Below are 14614 nucleotides of genomic sequence, written 5' to 3' on the forward strand. Positions count from 1 at the left end.
GATAAACGACCATGTCCGCATATAAACGACTTTCGCATAAAATCGTCAATTACAGCGACTCTCGAATGAATTCGCATAAAATATCGGATTGGACAAGATTTCTGAACCGATTAAAATTCGACGTGGACGCGACCAGCGTTGCCTTGGCTGAGCTTTTGGGACTTCAGGTCGTAGATGAGCTCTTGGTAGTCATCCAAATCGACAGGAACTGGGGCCCGCAAGACACATTTGTCGCGCTTGGGGGTTCGCTGCCGCTTGAGTTTGGCGAGGACCACCGTGTTTTGGCCAGTTGTTGCTAGCCAACACTGTAAGCTATCACCTGGGCAAGCAATTTGATGGCTGTACCTTTCTTGGGTTTGTCTGGTTTTGGAGCCATCGCAGCCGGAGCTTTGTCGCGGTGGCTCGTTTCGCCTTTGAGAACTTGCCAGATTTGCATGTGCCCGTCCACCGACGGTGGCTGCAAGTGAAATTTTTCCAAGAGGCCGTGAAATGGCCCTGGAATCGTCACGGGGCTGCATCGCATCGCATCTCGAAATGGACGGCTGAAATTCGTCCGCAGCGCTTTCCGCAATTTGACTTTGCGCTTGACAATGTCCTGGTTGTGTGTGGCGGTGGCGTCTTCATGACTCAAGTACTCCTGGAGCTGTAGCAGCCGATGCGACCACACGATATATATGAACTTGACGAACTCGGGGTATTGAATCAACCGGTCGCATGACGTGTCCAGCGCCGCCATCATCAAGTAAATCTGCAAACTCGTAAGTCAGGATCGCCATCGAGAATGTGTCGTACTTGGTGTTTTGACAAACTGCCCACACCCTCTTTGTACGTTAGAAACCGGATCAACGTGGCAAACTCAGCCACCGATATCGCGCCCGAATTGTCTCGGTCGAATGCCTGTAGATGATTTATGCCTTTGCATTCGAGCAGTTGTAAGTACCTGCCACGCTTGGTGTAGAGTCAGGTCATGCTCCTCCAGGCGCTCAATCATCAGGACAAGGCCTTCCTTCACTGCAAGCATGTCATTGCTCATGGCGTTTCCTGGTGTGGGGTCGCCAAATGCAGCGGAGAACGCTGACCACGAAATTTCCCCTTCGTTGGCAGCATCAAGCCGGCGAAATACCAAATCTAGTGCACGTTGAACGGCATCAACCAAAATATCCGTCCCGAGCCACACGCTACCAAACTGATGCCAGGACATGTGAATCCCCAGGAGGGCCATCAACCCGCCCTCAAACTTGAGCCTCGACAACTTGGCTGTGTCATGGAGCCACCTTGCGCCGTTGTTTTTGAGCGCACATAAATCGGCAAAGACGCGCTCGAGACCAGAGACTGGATGCGCCATGTCCTCCTTCTTCTCGTCCTCGTCGTCGCCAAAGTCACTCGCCGCGTCTTTGTCTAGCGCTGCCTGGTGCTCGGCTGCCACTTCCAGCGCTTCAGCGTGTCTCCAAATTGCCTGCCGACAATAGCTAAATGACCGCCGACCTCGTACGACGACCTACTTGTTTGAGAACTTCGATGATTTCGTCCGTGTTGGCCACAAGCGGCATCTCCAATCGTGGTGGTGCCACTTGCTCAAGGACTTGTTCCATTGCGCCTTCGTAGCCGGATCTCGTTTGCTCATCTTTGGCCATCACGGCGGCAACCTTCTCGATGGCCGTTTGAACACGCTTGGGCTTTGCCGCTCCCGTGTACTCAAACGTCCATCGCTTCGTCGCTTCGTCCGCCTCGCGTTGGTCGCGGCGCTGGGTCTTCTTCTTGGATTGCGCTTTGTAAGCCAACTTGGATCGCTCGATTTCGTGGTGGCCTTTGGCGTTGAGGTCGACTGGCGGTCGTGGCCCTTGTGGTGGCCGATCGTTTGGCTTGCGAACGACGGTGCCACGGGTTGACCTGGGTTCTTCCTCCGGAGCGTTGACGGCGCTTTCGCCACCCTTGGTGTCTTGAAATCTGTTCACAGCAGACGCGGCGCTAAACTTCTCCTGCAGTTGCTGAATCTATGGTATGACCGGTCGCCTCAACAATGGAAACAAAAACCACGCCATCGTACTCGTGCGAGGAGTTTTCGACGATGAAGAGGCTGCTGGATCTGGAAGTGCTGGTCCATGTCGTCGGGGGTTAAGCTCAGCAGAAGATGGCCATCCACGGATGCGTCCATGAAAGCAGGGATATACTGAGGGAGCTCCACGTCCACTTCGAGCCATGCACTCACGTCAGCCACCTTCCACGACGCAACCGCTGACTCGTCCGGGCCTTGCTGCTGTGGCTTTCGCGGCGCGGCGGCGAGTGTTACGCGAGAAACAGACGAAGCCTTCACGGCATCGTCCACGGAAAGCGCTACCATGGGTGCGATAGCTGGATTCGAATGAATTGAAGGTCCTTTGGACGCTGCCATGATGGATGGTGCATCGTCAATTCCGTCGTCATCGTCATCACTGTAGTCACTGTAGTGAATACGACTCGGCGACTTTGGAGGCTTCCATGGCGGGGACGACAGAGCTCCTGACGCATTCTTGGACTGTGCGGGCTCGTCCTTGTCGACTTTGCTGTCGTCGTCCTCATCCGTGTCATTCTCGAGCTCTTCGACGTCGAGAGGATTGGATGGCTGTAGATTTGCAGGCTTCGTCGACGCCTCGTCTGCCAGCGCATGCACGAATTGCATCCTGTCTAAATACTCTTCCCAAGATATCTTGCCATCTTTGTTGGTGTCCATGGCCGCAAAGAGGGCATCCAGTCCGCCCACCAACTTGGCAGCACTCTGCAGCATGTGCATGGACGCCTACAGCAAGATGAGAGACATTGTTTGCAAGGACCCGAACGCACGCTATCCGTGGCAGCCGCCTCTTTGAGCCTGTCAATGTCGAGCGGCGTGCATTCGTCACCACCAAGGCTCAAGAACGCCTTCTTCATCGCGGCCGTTCCTTCCGCCAGCTGCAATGCCTTGGCTTCCGCGTCGTCCGGTGAGGTCGCCACCCCCGGAACAAACTCAATTGCGACGGTTGCGGTCGCTTTGTCGTCGCTCCTGTTGTGATTCCTTCCAACGCATGTTATCGGCACCACTTCATTGACGTATTTGGCGGGCATCGCAATGTACTGCAGCAAGTTGAGCTGGCCAAACCCGACCTTGGTTCGCGTCGACGTCGCTTTGCTTTGTGCGTACAGGACGACCTGGAGAAGTGGCGGCGTGTGCTCTCTAAAGTTGGAGTATTGCATCTCCCGTACTGCGTGGGGCTGCCACGCGATGGTTTGGTCCGTCTTGTCTTCGACCTTGGCTCTTACCGAGGGGGACTTTACCCATGGACTGTTGCGCAAGACGCGAAACTCGACAAAGTATGAGGTGCCGTGGACGACAGGAACGCCGTCCACATGGTCGATCGAGATCTGGACCAGCCCTTGCGTCGGAGGCATGTACACGACGCTGATTTCGAATGCAGGAGACGCCTCGTTGCCGTGCCCCGCACTTGCTTTCGATTCGTTGCTTGTGTAATGGAATTCACGTCGAGGCGTGTGCAATATCGCGCGCACGTCGTCCGGCCCCAGGGCAATGCACTGGTTCGTCTTGGGCGACTCGACGAGAAATGTCAAGTCGTTGTGCGGAAGGTTCCTCTTGAGCGGTTCATCTTGCCACGGGACAGGAAGCACGCCCATCTCGACGAGGCGAAATGCGGTATATGCTGGCAGTGTCGCGTCCGGGCGCTGAAACGCTGCCCGAACTTCCCACGGCTTTGATCCGTACGTATACAAAACCCCCGCCAAGTTCGGACTTTCTTTTGTGTCTTCCCCTGCCGACGTGACACTGACAGCATCGACAAATCCCGACTTGTCCAGCTGCCCGCGTTTGAGGCGCAAGTGGATTTTCCCGAGCTCGGTGTCCGTGGCCGCTCCAGCCGCATCCGACGATAGCGGGAGCCAAACATCGCGCAGTTTCCCGTCGTAGAGGACTTCTTTCGGCACGACAAAGCGACTCGCACCAATGGTTCCGTCACCTTTCCTCTTCACGTCCTGGTTGCGAACGGACACCGTCAAGACGGGGAGCACTGTCGAGTCCAGCCCGAGGAGCGGTAGTTCAAACGTTTCGTGCCACGCCGGATCCGTGCCGCCATCAATGTGTGCCTTTGTCTAGACGTTGCTCATGAGCTGTGCCGTTAGACAATCCTGCACATATACCTGAACATGGTGGCCGAGAAAGTCTAGCTCGACAAACGGGTCTTGCGCGTCCGTGGCATCGATTGTAGTGTCCTGGGCCGACCATACAGCCCGGCCTTCCACCACTTGAACAGTCAGGACGTCGGTGAATGTGGTTTTTGGCACCGGCGATGTTTTGAGGAATTGCACCTCGACTTTGACCTGCGCCACAACCGCCGCACTCTTGCTGCACACGGGGTACCACACGACGTCGACGTGACCCTTGTGCATCACGAACGGAAACAACGGAACGTTGTCGAGCTCGCCAAGCACTGGCGCGTCGTCAGCATTGTCGCTGTGACACAGCACTTGGAAATGCAGCGACGGGAGGATGTGGTGGCTGTCTCTGTCGGGCATGGTGAAGTCAAAGAGCAGCGGCGCCTTCCACTCGCAGAAGGAATAGTCGCCCAGGTCAGACACACAAGGAGGTGTTGCTTTGGTTTGGGACACCGCATCGTGACGAAGCGTGCAGCGAACGAACGGTCGGAACGCGTCGTTCGTTCGAAATGCAGCCGACGTGACGTTAACATGGATTTGGCCGGGTTCAGGTGCCACGAACGGGTCGTCAAAAGGCTGCACGGTGGTGTCGAAAGGCAAGAACTGGATCGCCAAATGCAGCGACGGCACGTCCGCCAGGGTTGACTGTCCTTTTTGGAGCTGGAATGTTGTCAAGGGATACGTGCCAAAATGTGTTTCAAGCGGGTGTACGACAAATGCCGCCGCATGGATTGTGCAATGGGCCAAGATCGGCAACTGGCTCGCCACGCCAGCCCCCTACACGGACATTAGTTTATCGTCTCCTAGCGTCGCCAAGACACGCTTACGAGATCCACGAGCTCCATGCGAATCGTCCGAGCACTTGTCAACTCTGGTGTCCACTCCATGTCGAACATAACCGTCTCGTTCCATGTTGGATGCACGATGTGGCGCTTTTCAGGCTGCGTCACGTACGAAAACTTTGTGCTCTCGACAAAGACCCGCACGGCCGGCACCTGCACGGAATCCATGAAGCATCGCGGGTGGGAGCAGCCCTACCATGCCAGACACACACGGCAAGTTGGTCCCAGACAGGACCTTGACGGCCATTTTGCCACGGCCACCGAGGCAGTTGATGTACTTGGTCGGGGGCTCCATGCACACTCTGGTTGCGTTGTCCGGGACGAATCTGTACTCGAGTCGCAGTTCTCCCGCAGGTTCTTGGTCGTGGAAGAGGTTAAACCAGCCCTCACTCCACCGCTGCTGGTGCTTTCCATCCTGACCGCTCATTTGAATCAACGAGTACACGCTCAGGTGGCACGCCCCGATCATCGCGTCCGGCACGTTGTCCTCTTCGCCGGAATCCAACACTCGAATCGTCACGATTTCCACGTTGGAGTCGTGGATGGACAGGTTGTACACGGGCGAGTTCCATTGAGGATGGCGACCGCCATTGACACACACACCGCTTTGAGCACTCACGACGCAGCCCGGCATCAACTGGTACGTCGGGGGATCGAGCTGCAACTGCACATACGGGTCTTGCTCGCCCAGCACATCCACGTCTGCGAGATTCCGCCCCGAAATGACTCGAATCGACAGCGTTCCTCGATTCGGCTGGATCACGTCGGTAAATTGTTCGTGAAAACGGTCGTCGTTGGCGTCGCGCTGGGGCAGCGACGAAGGCGCGCCTTGAGGGACGTAGACCAGGCGCAACTTGGAAAACCCCAGCGGCTCGCGGTCGGTGGCGATGGTGGAGTTTGGCAAGCGTTTGGTAATCACTGCCTTGGGTGCCAAGAGAAGGGACTGGATCGCCATTTCATCCCTCGAAATCGCATCCTTCCCAAACGCTAAAGACAGACTCTGACGTGTCTGGCCTCTTCCAACGTGCAAGGGGGACGCACCTGAGCTGCCGTCAATGAGCTCGTACCGCAGGAGGGGGCACGTTCCCTTGGACGTAGTTTGTCTCGTCAAATCTGCAGGGCACACAAGAGCGACAGTGTGCTGCCACGACAATGTCGCATCGGACAGCACTTGAAACGGAAACATCGCGACTTGCTTGGACGCGTCGGGATCGCCGTCTGTCGCAGTCACGTGGAGCAGCGTCACGCGGAGCGAGAGCTTCTTCTTGGCCAGTTGAGCAGTGTGTCGGCTGTCAAAGGAGTCGAGCGTGACATAGAGCACTCCAGCCGTAGGCAAAGCGAGCGCGGTTTGGTCGACGAACGTCTGGAGCGTTTGGTCGGTGAAGAACGTGAGTTCCAGCATGATCTAGCAACCAAACATGACGCCTCGTGCGACCTGCGATGGACAGACCCGGGGCTTGATGATTGCCGTCGTGTCTCTAGCCGTCAGCACCACGTCGTGGTATTCGCGAAAGGATTTCGTCGGTTCCTGGCAGTACGTCGAGAGGGGAACTTTTGCCCATCCAACCAACGTTGGCCTGGAACGAACCAAGTCGAGTCAGGACAATCGACGGCGCGCACCACGTACCCTTGGAACAGATCAAGGCGGAGAAAGTCGGCTTTGGCTGTCTGAGTGTACAGCGTGAGTTGGTAATCCCACACGATGTCGGTCGTTGTTGCCATGGAATCGGGTTGCCGGGACTGGAGCGACATGCGGCTGTCGACGCACGAGCTCAGACACAGCTCGCATCGATACGGCACGTGCGGATTTTGATTCAAATCTTTCGCCATTGCAACGTGAATGTCCAATCGGCCCGGGCAGTAGCTCGAGTCGACAAACGTAGAGAGCGACGGCGTGGCCAGGCGCAGCTTTTGGCCGTGGCTGTGGCAACTGTTGCGGATGGCTTCGGGGGCCGTTTTGGACTCGTAAATGCCCGCGATGAGGATCGTTCCAGTGGGTTGACCATTTCGCTCGAGCGTGAGCTTGGTTGAAAAGAGACTGCACGCCGGTGTGGCGACGACAAACGAAGCGAGTGGGACTTCGGCGACGCCGACGACGTTCATTTCTCGAGTTTCGCCCGGCTATGCACCCCACGACGATGTTGGTTGAGACGGCGGCAATGCCAGCAGACCATCCAGCGGTTCGACACGTACCATTTGAATGTCGTTGATGGAAAAGACCACCATCGGCGATACGTGGGGGGCTGTCGGGTCCTTGTTTGGGGTGTAGTCGAGCTTGAGGTACTCGTTCCAGACAGGATCCCGTCCGGCATTTTCAAGGGGGCGAGTCTTGGCGCTGGATCGGCCGTCCTTTTGTTTTGTCACTGGACGGGGCTTCAGCGCCACCCGCACCTAAGCCACGATGACGTGCCGCGATAGTTTACGAGCTGCTGTACTTCTGGATCGATATCGTCGACGTCGACGTCATGGTCAGGAACGAGCCCTTCCGCCTTGTACACGACAAGGTGAAGCGACCCCGGGCCAAAATCAATGCACGATGTGCGGGGTGACACGATGTCGGCCTTGGACTCCAACGGCGTAAACCCCAACACCAGCGCCACGCGGCACACGACAAGGTTGTCTGGTTCATAGACGTAGGCGGGATGAAGAAGCTGCACAACTGTTCGTACCCTGGACGATCTCAACGTCGAATTCACGACCTCCGTGCTTGTCCAACAACTGCAAGACGGGTAGCTCGATAGGCCCAAGCACGGCAGTGCCAACTGTAACTTGAAGCAGCAGCACGTACGACTCAGCCGACTTGACATGAGCGGGCAAATACTGGGCTTCGTACGCGCTATTCCACACGACGAGACCGTCGGCGGTCGCATCCATTTTGTCCAAGGCACAGTCGCCTCGTCCCCACATAAAAGCCTTGCTGGTCACGACGGCGCGGACATTCTACCAGGACGATACTTTGATTTGTGTGCGACACCACGCAAGCGTGGCATCGAGACGAACCTGCCACGTGAGGACGGTGGACAGCGAATGGGCACCAAGGACGAAGAGCCGCAGCGTTCCAGGCGTAGTCGCAAACGCTTGACCTGTGAAGGTTGCATGACAACCGGGGGCTGTCGGACGCCTACCTAATTGTGTTGCCGTGGTGGCGGCGGTCGTGGCGGCCGAGAACGCAAGGGTCGGTCGGCCGGGGAGTTTGGAATGCAGCAAGGGCACTTGCTTGGAGCCATGCCAGCCCAGGACATCGACGAGACTGATCGAGTTTTGCACGAGTGGCTTGTCCCGTGCTATCGCGTGCTTGTCATGAAGGGCAAACACTACGACCGGGCATTTGTCCTTGGTCATGTTGGGATGAAGAAAGAGGGCGTATGGAATCCATAGCACGTCGTCGGGCCAGGTGAGGCGGGACTTGTTGGACTCGATGGTTTTGGTTTGAAAGGACAAGTGCCCTTGGATGGCCGACGCGTGTCGACGGACCGAGATCTCGAGGTAAACTTGGTTGTGGGCAGGGACAACGTCGGCGTAGTTGGACAACGAGAGACTGGAAATTTGGATGTGCCCGACGGCGGCACCTTTCCCTGTGGTTGTCCAGTGAGACCTCACGATTTCAAATCGATGCAGGACGAACATGTCACTTGGTTCGGGTTCCACGGCGTAAACAAGAGCGAGAGTTGGAGGTCGCCGCCACTCGCTCCGTCCACGGGACGGAATGTCTGGTCGCAGTCGAGCTTGACCACGACGGTAGCTTGGATGTGATTCGTGAGGGTCGCGACGACGTCGACGAGTCGCAGGCGTGTGGCTGCCATGAATCGGTCGCGCTTCTTGTCAAAGATGGCAATTTCGACAAACGCATGCTGGCTCGTGTCGATTTGAAACGTGTGCTTGGCATCTGACCACGTCGGTGTGAAGTGGCCGTTGATAGCTTCCGGGCACGCGATGCGATCCGGACCGACCTGAAACACAACGTACGGGTCGGCATGTTTGTCTGGTACTCCCGGCACACGTGACTGCGGTGGGAGAGTCAAGTGTTTGGCACTGTGGGCGATCAGCCGCAACGTTCCTTTGTACAAGCGCGCACTGAGGGACGTTTTGCGAGGGGACAAGGTTCGGATGGGCGGCACGGCACTGTTCGGGAGGGGGGTCTCCACGAGGAAGTACGAAAGGATGAGGACACCGCGGCCGTGGGGTGCTTTGGTTTGGAAACTCGCGTCGACATAGTCCAGACAAACGGTTTGGTTCTCGAGGGTTTTGGACCGGCCAAATGACGCGACGGGCAGGACGACCCTGGCGCCGCCGATGTAATGATCCACAAGGATGTCCTTGTCTTTGCAGTGAATCGACAACTCAATCGAGTCGTCCGTCGCAGGCACGACGAATTCGTGGACGGCGTCCCCGCCCCACGCAAACTCTTTTGTCTTGACGTTGTCAACGACAGGGTACAACTTGGTCGTCGAGCCCACGATTACAATCAGGTACGGGTCGGGTTCACAGTCCACGATGTGGTTGAGTCCGGTCTTGGGAGCCAAATTTCTCCCCCCAACAGCTTGAACTCGAAGTGTACGTTTGAAGTTTGCACCAAGAGGCAGAGTTGGCGGCAACTTTGTTGCACTGGAGTCTGGTGCTGGCATGGCCGGGTTTGATGGCTCTGACGTTTCTGCAGCTGCTGCGGCTTGCGGTGCGGCCTCACGAGGCACGTCGACTCGTTGGGGAACGGATGCAGCTGGCGCGGGAACAGTGCCATCCTTTGGCTCGGACGGGATGGAGCTGTGCTTTGTCTCTATCTCGGTCGACACTCTCTGCTGTCCTGGTGGTTGGGACGTTGCGTTTGTTGGATCCGTGAGTGTAAAACCGAGGTAAATCGTCCCTCGGGATTCCTTGGCTTTCGTCGTCAAGTCGGGCGTGGCGAACTCCAACTCGACGGTTTGCTTCCACGATGGAGTGGCGGCCATGATGTCGGCCATACGGATGCTCAACTTCGCCCCCCCGATGTAGCGGTCCTTGATCGTGTCCTTGTCCTTGCAATGGATGATAACATCAACTGCATCCCCGTCGACTGGAAACTCATGGACAGCGTCGTCGCCCCATGAAAACTCGTTCGTCTTGACGTTGTTCAGTGCCGGAAATGTCTTGGTCACGCCCGCGACAGTGAGCACGAGGTATGGATCTGGGTTGGCATCCATGAGGTGTTCCAAGCCAGTTTTGGGGGCCAAGTTCGCTCCACCGATCGCTTGGACTCGTAGCATCCGCTGGACCTTCTCGACATGTAGTAGATGAGGTGCAGGACTTTGTTCCGGTTTGGGGGATGACTGGGTTGCCGATAGCACTCCATCTCGAATATCTTGGGGACTAGGAGCTTCCCCAGGTTGTAAGATTGTCTCGGATGTCGTGGCGGGTTTGGTGGGAGATGGAATGCCCTCTTCGGCCTTTACAATAGTGTCAGCGGTTCCAGGCATACCCTTTGTATCGGGTCCACTGTTGGTTGGAGAGACAGCCTGCACTTCTGCCGAGGCGAGCACTGTCGGGGGTTCAGTTGGCCTGGTCAAAGGGTTTCCGGACTCCAGCAGGACAAAATGGAGATGAATCTTTCCCTGGGATGCCTTGGCCTTCGTCTTGAAGTCGGGCGACGCGAAGTCCAACTCGACGGTTTGCTTCCACGTTGGATTCGCGAGCATGTCTGCCATTGTCAGTCTCCACTGCGCCCCGCCGATGTAGTGGTCCTTGATCGTGTCCTTGTCCTTGCAATGGATGATAACATCAACTGCATCCCCGTCGACTGGAAACTCATGGACAGCGTCGTCGCCCCATGAAAACTCGTTCGTCTTGACGTTGTTCAGTGCCGGAAATGTCTTGGTCACGCCCGCGACAGTGAGCACGAGGTATGGATCTGGGTTGGCATCTAACATCTTCACCAGGCCAGTCTTGGGGGCCAAGTTTCCTCCTCCAATTGCTTGGATTCGTAGCATGTGCTTGACATGCCCGCCAGCAGGAGATGACGGCGCATGGGGCGTCGCTGTTGACGTTGCTGCGGTCGTGGCTGCTTGGACAGCCCCAGTGGGATTTGTGTCAGACGTCCCTCCAACACGTTCGAAGGAGAGAAGGAGTTGCCCGCGTCCTTTCTTGGTCTTGAGCTTTTCGTCGCTGAACTCGAGATCGATGGTCCTTGCGACCGGGAGCGACGTGATGTCGGTCGGGAAAGCCAGCTTGGCGCCTCCGACGTATCGCTCTTTGGCCGTGTCTTTGTCTTTCAAGTGCAGTTTGATCTCTGATGATGCGTCGGGCCATGCAAACTCGACCACGGCGTCGTCGCCCCACGCAAATTCCTTGGCGCCGACGTTCTTGACGACGGGCAAGTGCTTTTCCTCGGCCCCGATTACGACGACGACGTACGCATTCATTTTCGCTTCAAACATCCCCGCCAGACCAGTCTTGGCGGCCACATTGCGCGCCCCAATGGCTCGTATCCGCAGCGTCGGCGGCGGCATATCACGGGAAAACGTCGGGCGAAACTGTAACCGCTTTGAAATGTCCTTGTGGCCGGACACCACCAATAGCCACCATGACAGACGCGAACGACCCGCCATCTCACATGACGGCGCCGACCACGATTGCTTCCCTTCTACTCCCTGGCACCGACTGTCCTAGTGAGGCGTCCCCGCGCGGACACGACATGGAAGCAGCACTACAACTGGACCAACGCATCGATGGGCCAAACACAGCAGCACCACCACATTCAAGCGAGTCAACAACGAGCCACCAACGCTCTTCGACAGTGGTTATGCCAGAGCCGGTAGAGTCGTTGTGGTCGTGGGAGGTCATTCGAGAGTGGCGAGATCGCCCGGGCCTGGCGCGACGCCTTGCTATTGACCAAATCGTCCGCAAGCCCCGCCCGCTCCAGCACGAGTTTGGCTGTCTCTGTCGGCAAAACACCACCAACGGCATGTTTGAAGGAGACCACTGCGACGCCACAACGACTGGCGTCACGACGACTGCGGCTGGGAAATCCATTGCGATGCAATCGATGGATCCCGACCACACGTTTGGCATTGTCCAAGATGGCACAGACCTGATCTACGAAGGGGAACTTCGGGTGAACGTCCCTCATGGATACGGTGTTGGTTGCTACGGCAGCGGCGAGCGCTTTGTCGGGATTTGGGCCATGGGACAACCGTGTGGCCTAGGTCGGCTCACGTGTCCGGTCGCCCCGAACGAGTCCCATTATGGGTGGATCTTTGGCACAACCGTCGTGCACGCGTGGGAGAAGCGCGATGTAGACGTCCCGTTGCCGCCACCGCCCCAGGACCAACCGCTGCGTGGGTTGTTCGCCATGTGCAAGCGCCTCGAAGTTGCAAGGCTGCACCGGTTCCGCCAAGCCATGGATCAATGGGTGGCGGCGATATGCACACAGGTAGTGGCGACTGCGATCGACAGTCGAACGATCGCGTTCGGGGCATGGGCACAAGCGTGCATCGCGCAGCAAGCATGCATCAGGAAAGTGGGACTTCAGCTGCACTCGCAAGACACCAACGACGACTTGTTCCACAAGGTCAAGGACTTGGTCGCAATTCAACAGGCAGTCATGGAGAAGAACGAGCTGCGTCAAGCGCGGCTGCGGCACTCGATCATGACCAACACTACAACCGTCGCATGTTTGGCCATTGAGCGAAGGAGCACAGAGCTCGTGGAATGCGAGTTGGAAACCATTGAGCTCGAGCTGCAGGATGCGAAAGCGGTGCGCCATCAGAGTGCTTGTGCCCGAGGCTCATGGACATGCTGTCTGTAAACGCAGGCTGAACAACGATGCATAGCCATTCAGCAAGAGTATGCGGACGTCCGCCGACGCATCGAGCAGGGAAAGGTCAAGCTCAATGGCATGAAACAAGCCCGTCGGCCTGCTGCGTGTGTACGAAAGCCGGTGAGTCGCCAGGAATTCGCCACATTCCCGCCACTCAAATGGATTGCAGTCGCTCATGCCTAGCCGCCGACGATCGTCGACTAAGGTGTACGTGGACGACAGGCCAGAAGATGACCCCGGCGTCCAGTACGTCTGTGGGATTGAAGGGTGCGCCTGCCACGTGGACAAGAGGATCTTTCATCCTAGCGGCGATCCTATCTTTGATGCCTGACGCTCCACACCGTGACGAATGGGCCCCTGCACGAAGACAAAGGCGGTCCCCAAGAACGCGCGCTCCAACGGCGTGGGCTAGATCCTGCGCTTTGTGTCGCTGGCTACCTCAGCATAGCGCCAAGTGTGCGTAGATATGAGCTGCTTCGATTGTCCTCACATGGCACATTGTGGCAACGTAAGAGCAGCGAAAACACGGATGGCGATGCGCGACAAGAGAAAGTAAGTGGTCACGGAGGTCGAATTAGACTCGAACGACATGGACGGACTTGTCGATTCCGAGAGCGACGAACTCGGGGTGACAGGCTGACCACTTTACCTGATTGATACTTCTCGATCCGCCAGCATATCCAAGCACCGGGCGCCGATGTTGCGAAGGTTGAGAGATGTCCCACAAGAAGGCTTGGTCGTGTTCACCGACAGTGGCAATGTGATGGGCGGACCTCGGAGACCATGCGAACGCGTTGATGGCAGCACGGTTGTCCGTGGGGGATGCTGGGAGTTCCATGACGGGAATGGATGGCAGTCGAAGATCCATGACGAGTGCCGCCGGGCCGTCGGCTAGCATTGTCGCGATGTAGTTTGTGTCGAGGGGATTCCATGCTAGCCGAACAAGCGGCAGGACGTCTGCTGTCTCGTATACAATGGTGCACGAGTCTAGATTCCTAGAACGAAGCGAGTGGGCATGTAGCCCCCAGACCAACGACATACCTCAAGTCAAACACACGAAGGGTCCCGTCGCCCCCGACTGAGGCGAAGATGTTTGTCCCAGTTGAAAACGCCATGTCGAAGACTTCGGCGTCGTGGGCGATGATTTCTTTCCTGGGCACCTTATTGTTCTACGGTGGTCCCATGAGCGACATCGTGCACTAGTACGAAGGATTCATGCGCGCTCACGTTGATGTCCCAGATGCAAATCGACGTGTCGACAGAAGTTGTGGCAAGGATATTTGGGTCTGCAACGTTCCAGTCTGCGGACGTGATCGGCGATGTGTTTTCGTGTGCGCGGTACTTGCTAAACGTAGCTTTGACTTGGATCGAGTCGCCTTGCATGTGCCAGAGACGAAGGTAGTCGGCGGTCGTAACCAGCTTCGACGTCGTGCCGTCAGGACTCCACAGAACTTTTGTCGGGGGGTACGGATGATCAACAGCAGCCAACGATTGAAGCGAGACACAGTTTTTGCTCGAAGCGTCGTCCACATCCATGTCCGTTCCATCGCCTCCACATGCGATCGGATTGACCGACTCCGGAGTTGCATCGACAACTTTGAGAATCTGAAGCTGGTTCTCGTACACTTCCGTGAAGCTCGTGACGGCCAGCAGTTTTTCATCGGCCCGGTTGCACCAACTCATACCGTACACTATCCATGGACACGCGTAGGCCGCCGCGAGCGGCGCTTGCGGCAGCATCCTCAATGCTGTTTGATGATATCTTTCTACGATCGGATCCGGTTAATGAGCCAAATCTTTTTCG

General features: G+C 56.9%; 3 protein-coding genes across 3 annotated transcripts; 1 reads left to right on the top strand and 2 right to left on the bottom strand.

Moving 5' to 3' along the window:
- Positions 1–110: 110 nt before the first annotated feature.
- Positions 111–11525, bottom strand: H310_09305 (hypothetical protein; the record flags this gene model as incomplete). Its single annotated transcript, XM_008875343.1, has 20 exons — positions 8647–11525; positions 8147–8596; positions 8022–8104; positions 7691–7961; positions 7457–7641; positions 7215–7412; positions 6649–7142; positions 6472–6598; positions 6063–6426; positions 5218–6008; positions 5007–5174; positions 4165–4956; positions 2821–4116; positions 2048–2776; positions 1503–1994; positions 1183–1456; positions 941–1128; positions 793–897; positions 346–748; positions 111–295 (listed from the first exon to the last, which is right to left on the bottom strand). Exons 1-20 carry the CDS (start codon positions 11498–11500, stop codon positions 111–113), a joined length of 10449 nt encoding a protein of 3482 aa, XP_008873565.1. The 5' UTR covers positions 11501–11525.
- A 26-nt stretch (positions 11526–11551) lies between these two features.
- On the top strand, positions 11552–13306 carry H310_09306 (hypothetical protein). The gene is made up of 3 exons (XM_008875344.1): positions 11552–12747; positions 12805–12930; positions 12980–13306. Exons 1-3 carry the CDS (start codon positions 11575–11577, stop codon positions 13139–13141), a joined length of 1461 nt encoding a protein of 486 aa, XP_008873566.1. The 5' UTR covers positions 11552–11574; the 3' UTR covers positions 13142–13306.
- Positions 13307–13364: 58 nt separating this feature from the next.
- On the bottom strand, positions 13365–14584 carry H310_09307 (hypothetical protein). Its single transcript, XM_008875345.1, has 3 exons — positions 14038–14584; positions 13852–13979; positions 13365–13805 (listed from the first exon to the last, which is right to left on the bottom strand). Exons 1-3 carry the CDS (start codon positions 14548–14550, stop codon positions 13385–13387), a joined length of 1062 nt encoding a protein of 353 aa, XP_008873567.1. The 5' UTR covers positions 14551–14584; the 3' UTR covers positions 13365–13384.
- Positions 14585–14614: the final 30 nt, after the last annotated feature.

This window comes from Aphanomyces invadans, assembly GCF_000520115.1.
Source record: "Aphanomyces invadans strain NJM9701 unplaced genomic scaffold supercont1.20, whole genome shotgun sequence".
NCBI lineage: Eukaryota > Oomycota > Saprolegniomycetes > Saprolegniales > Verrucalvaceae > Aphanomyces > Aphanomyces invadans.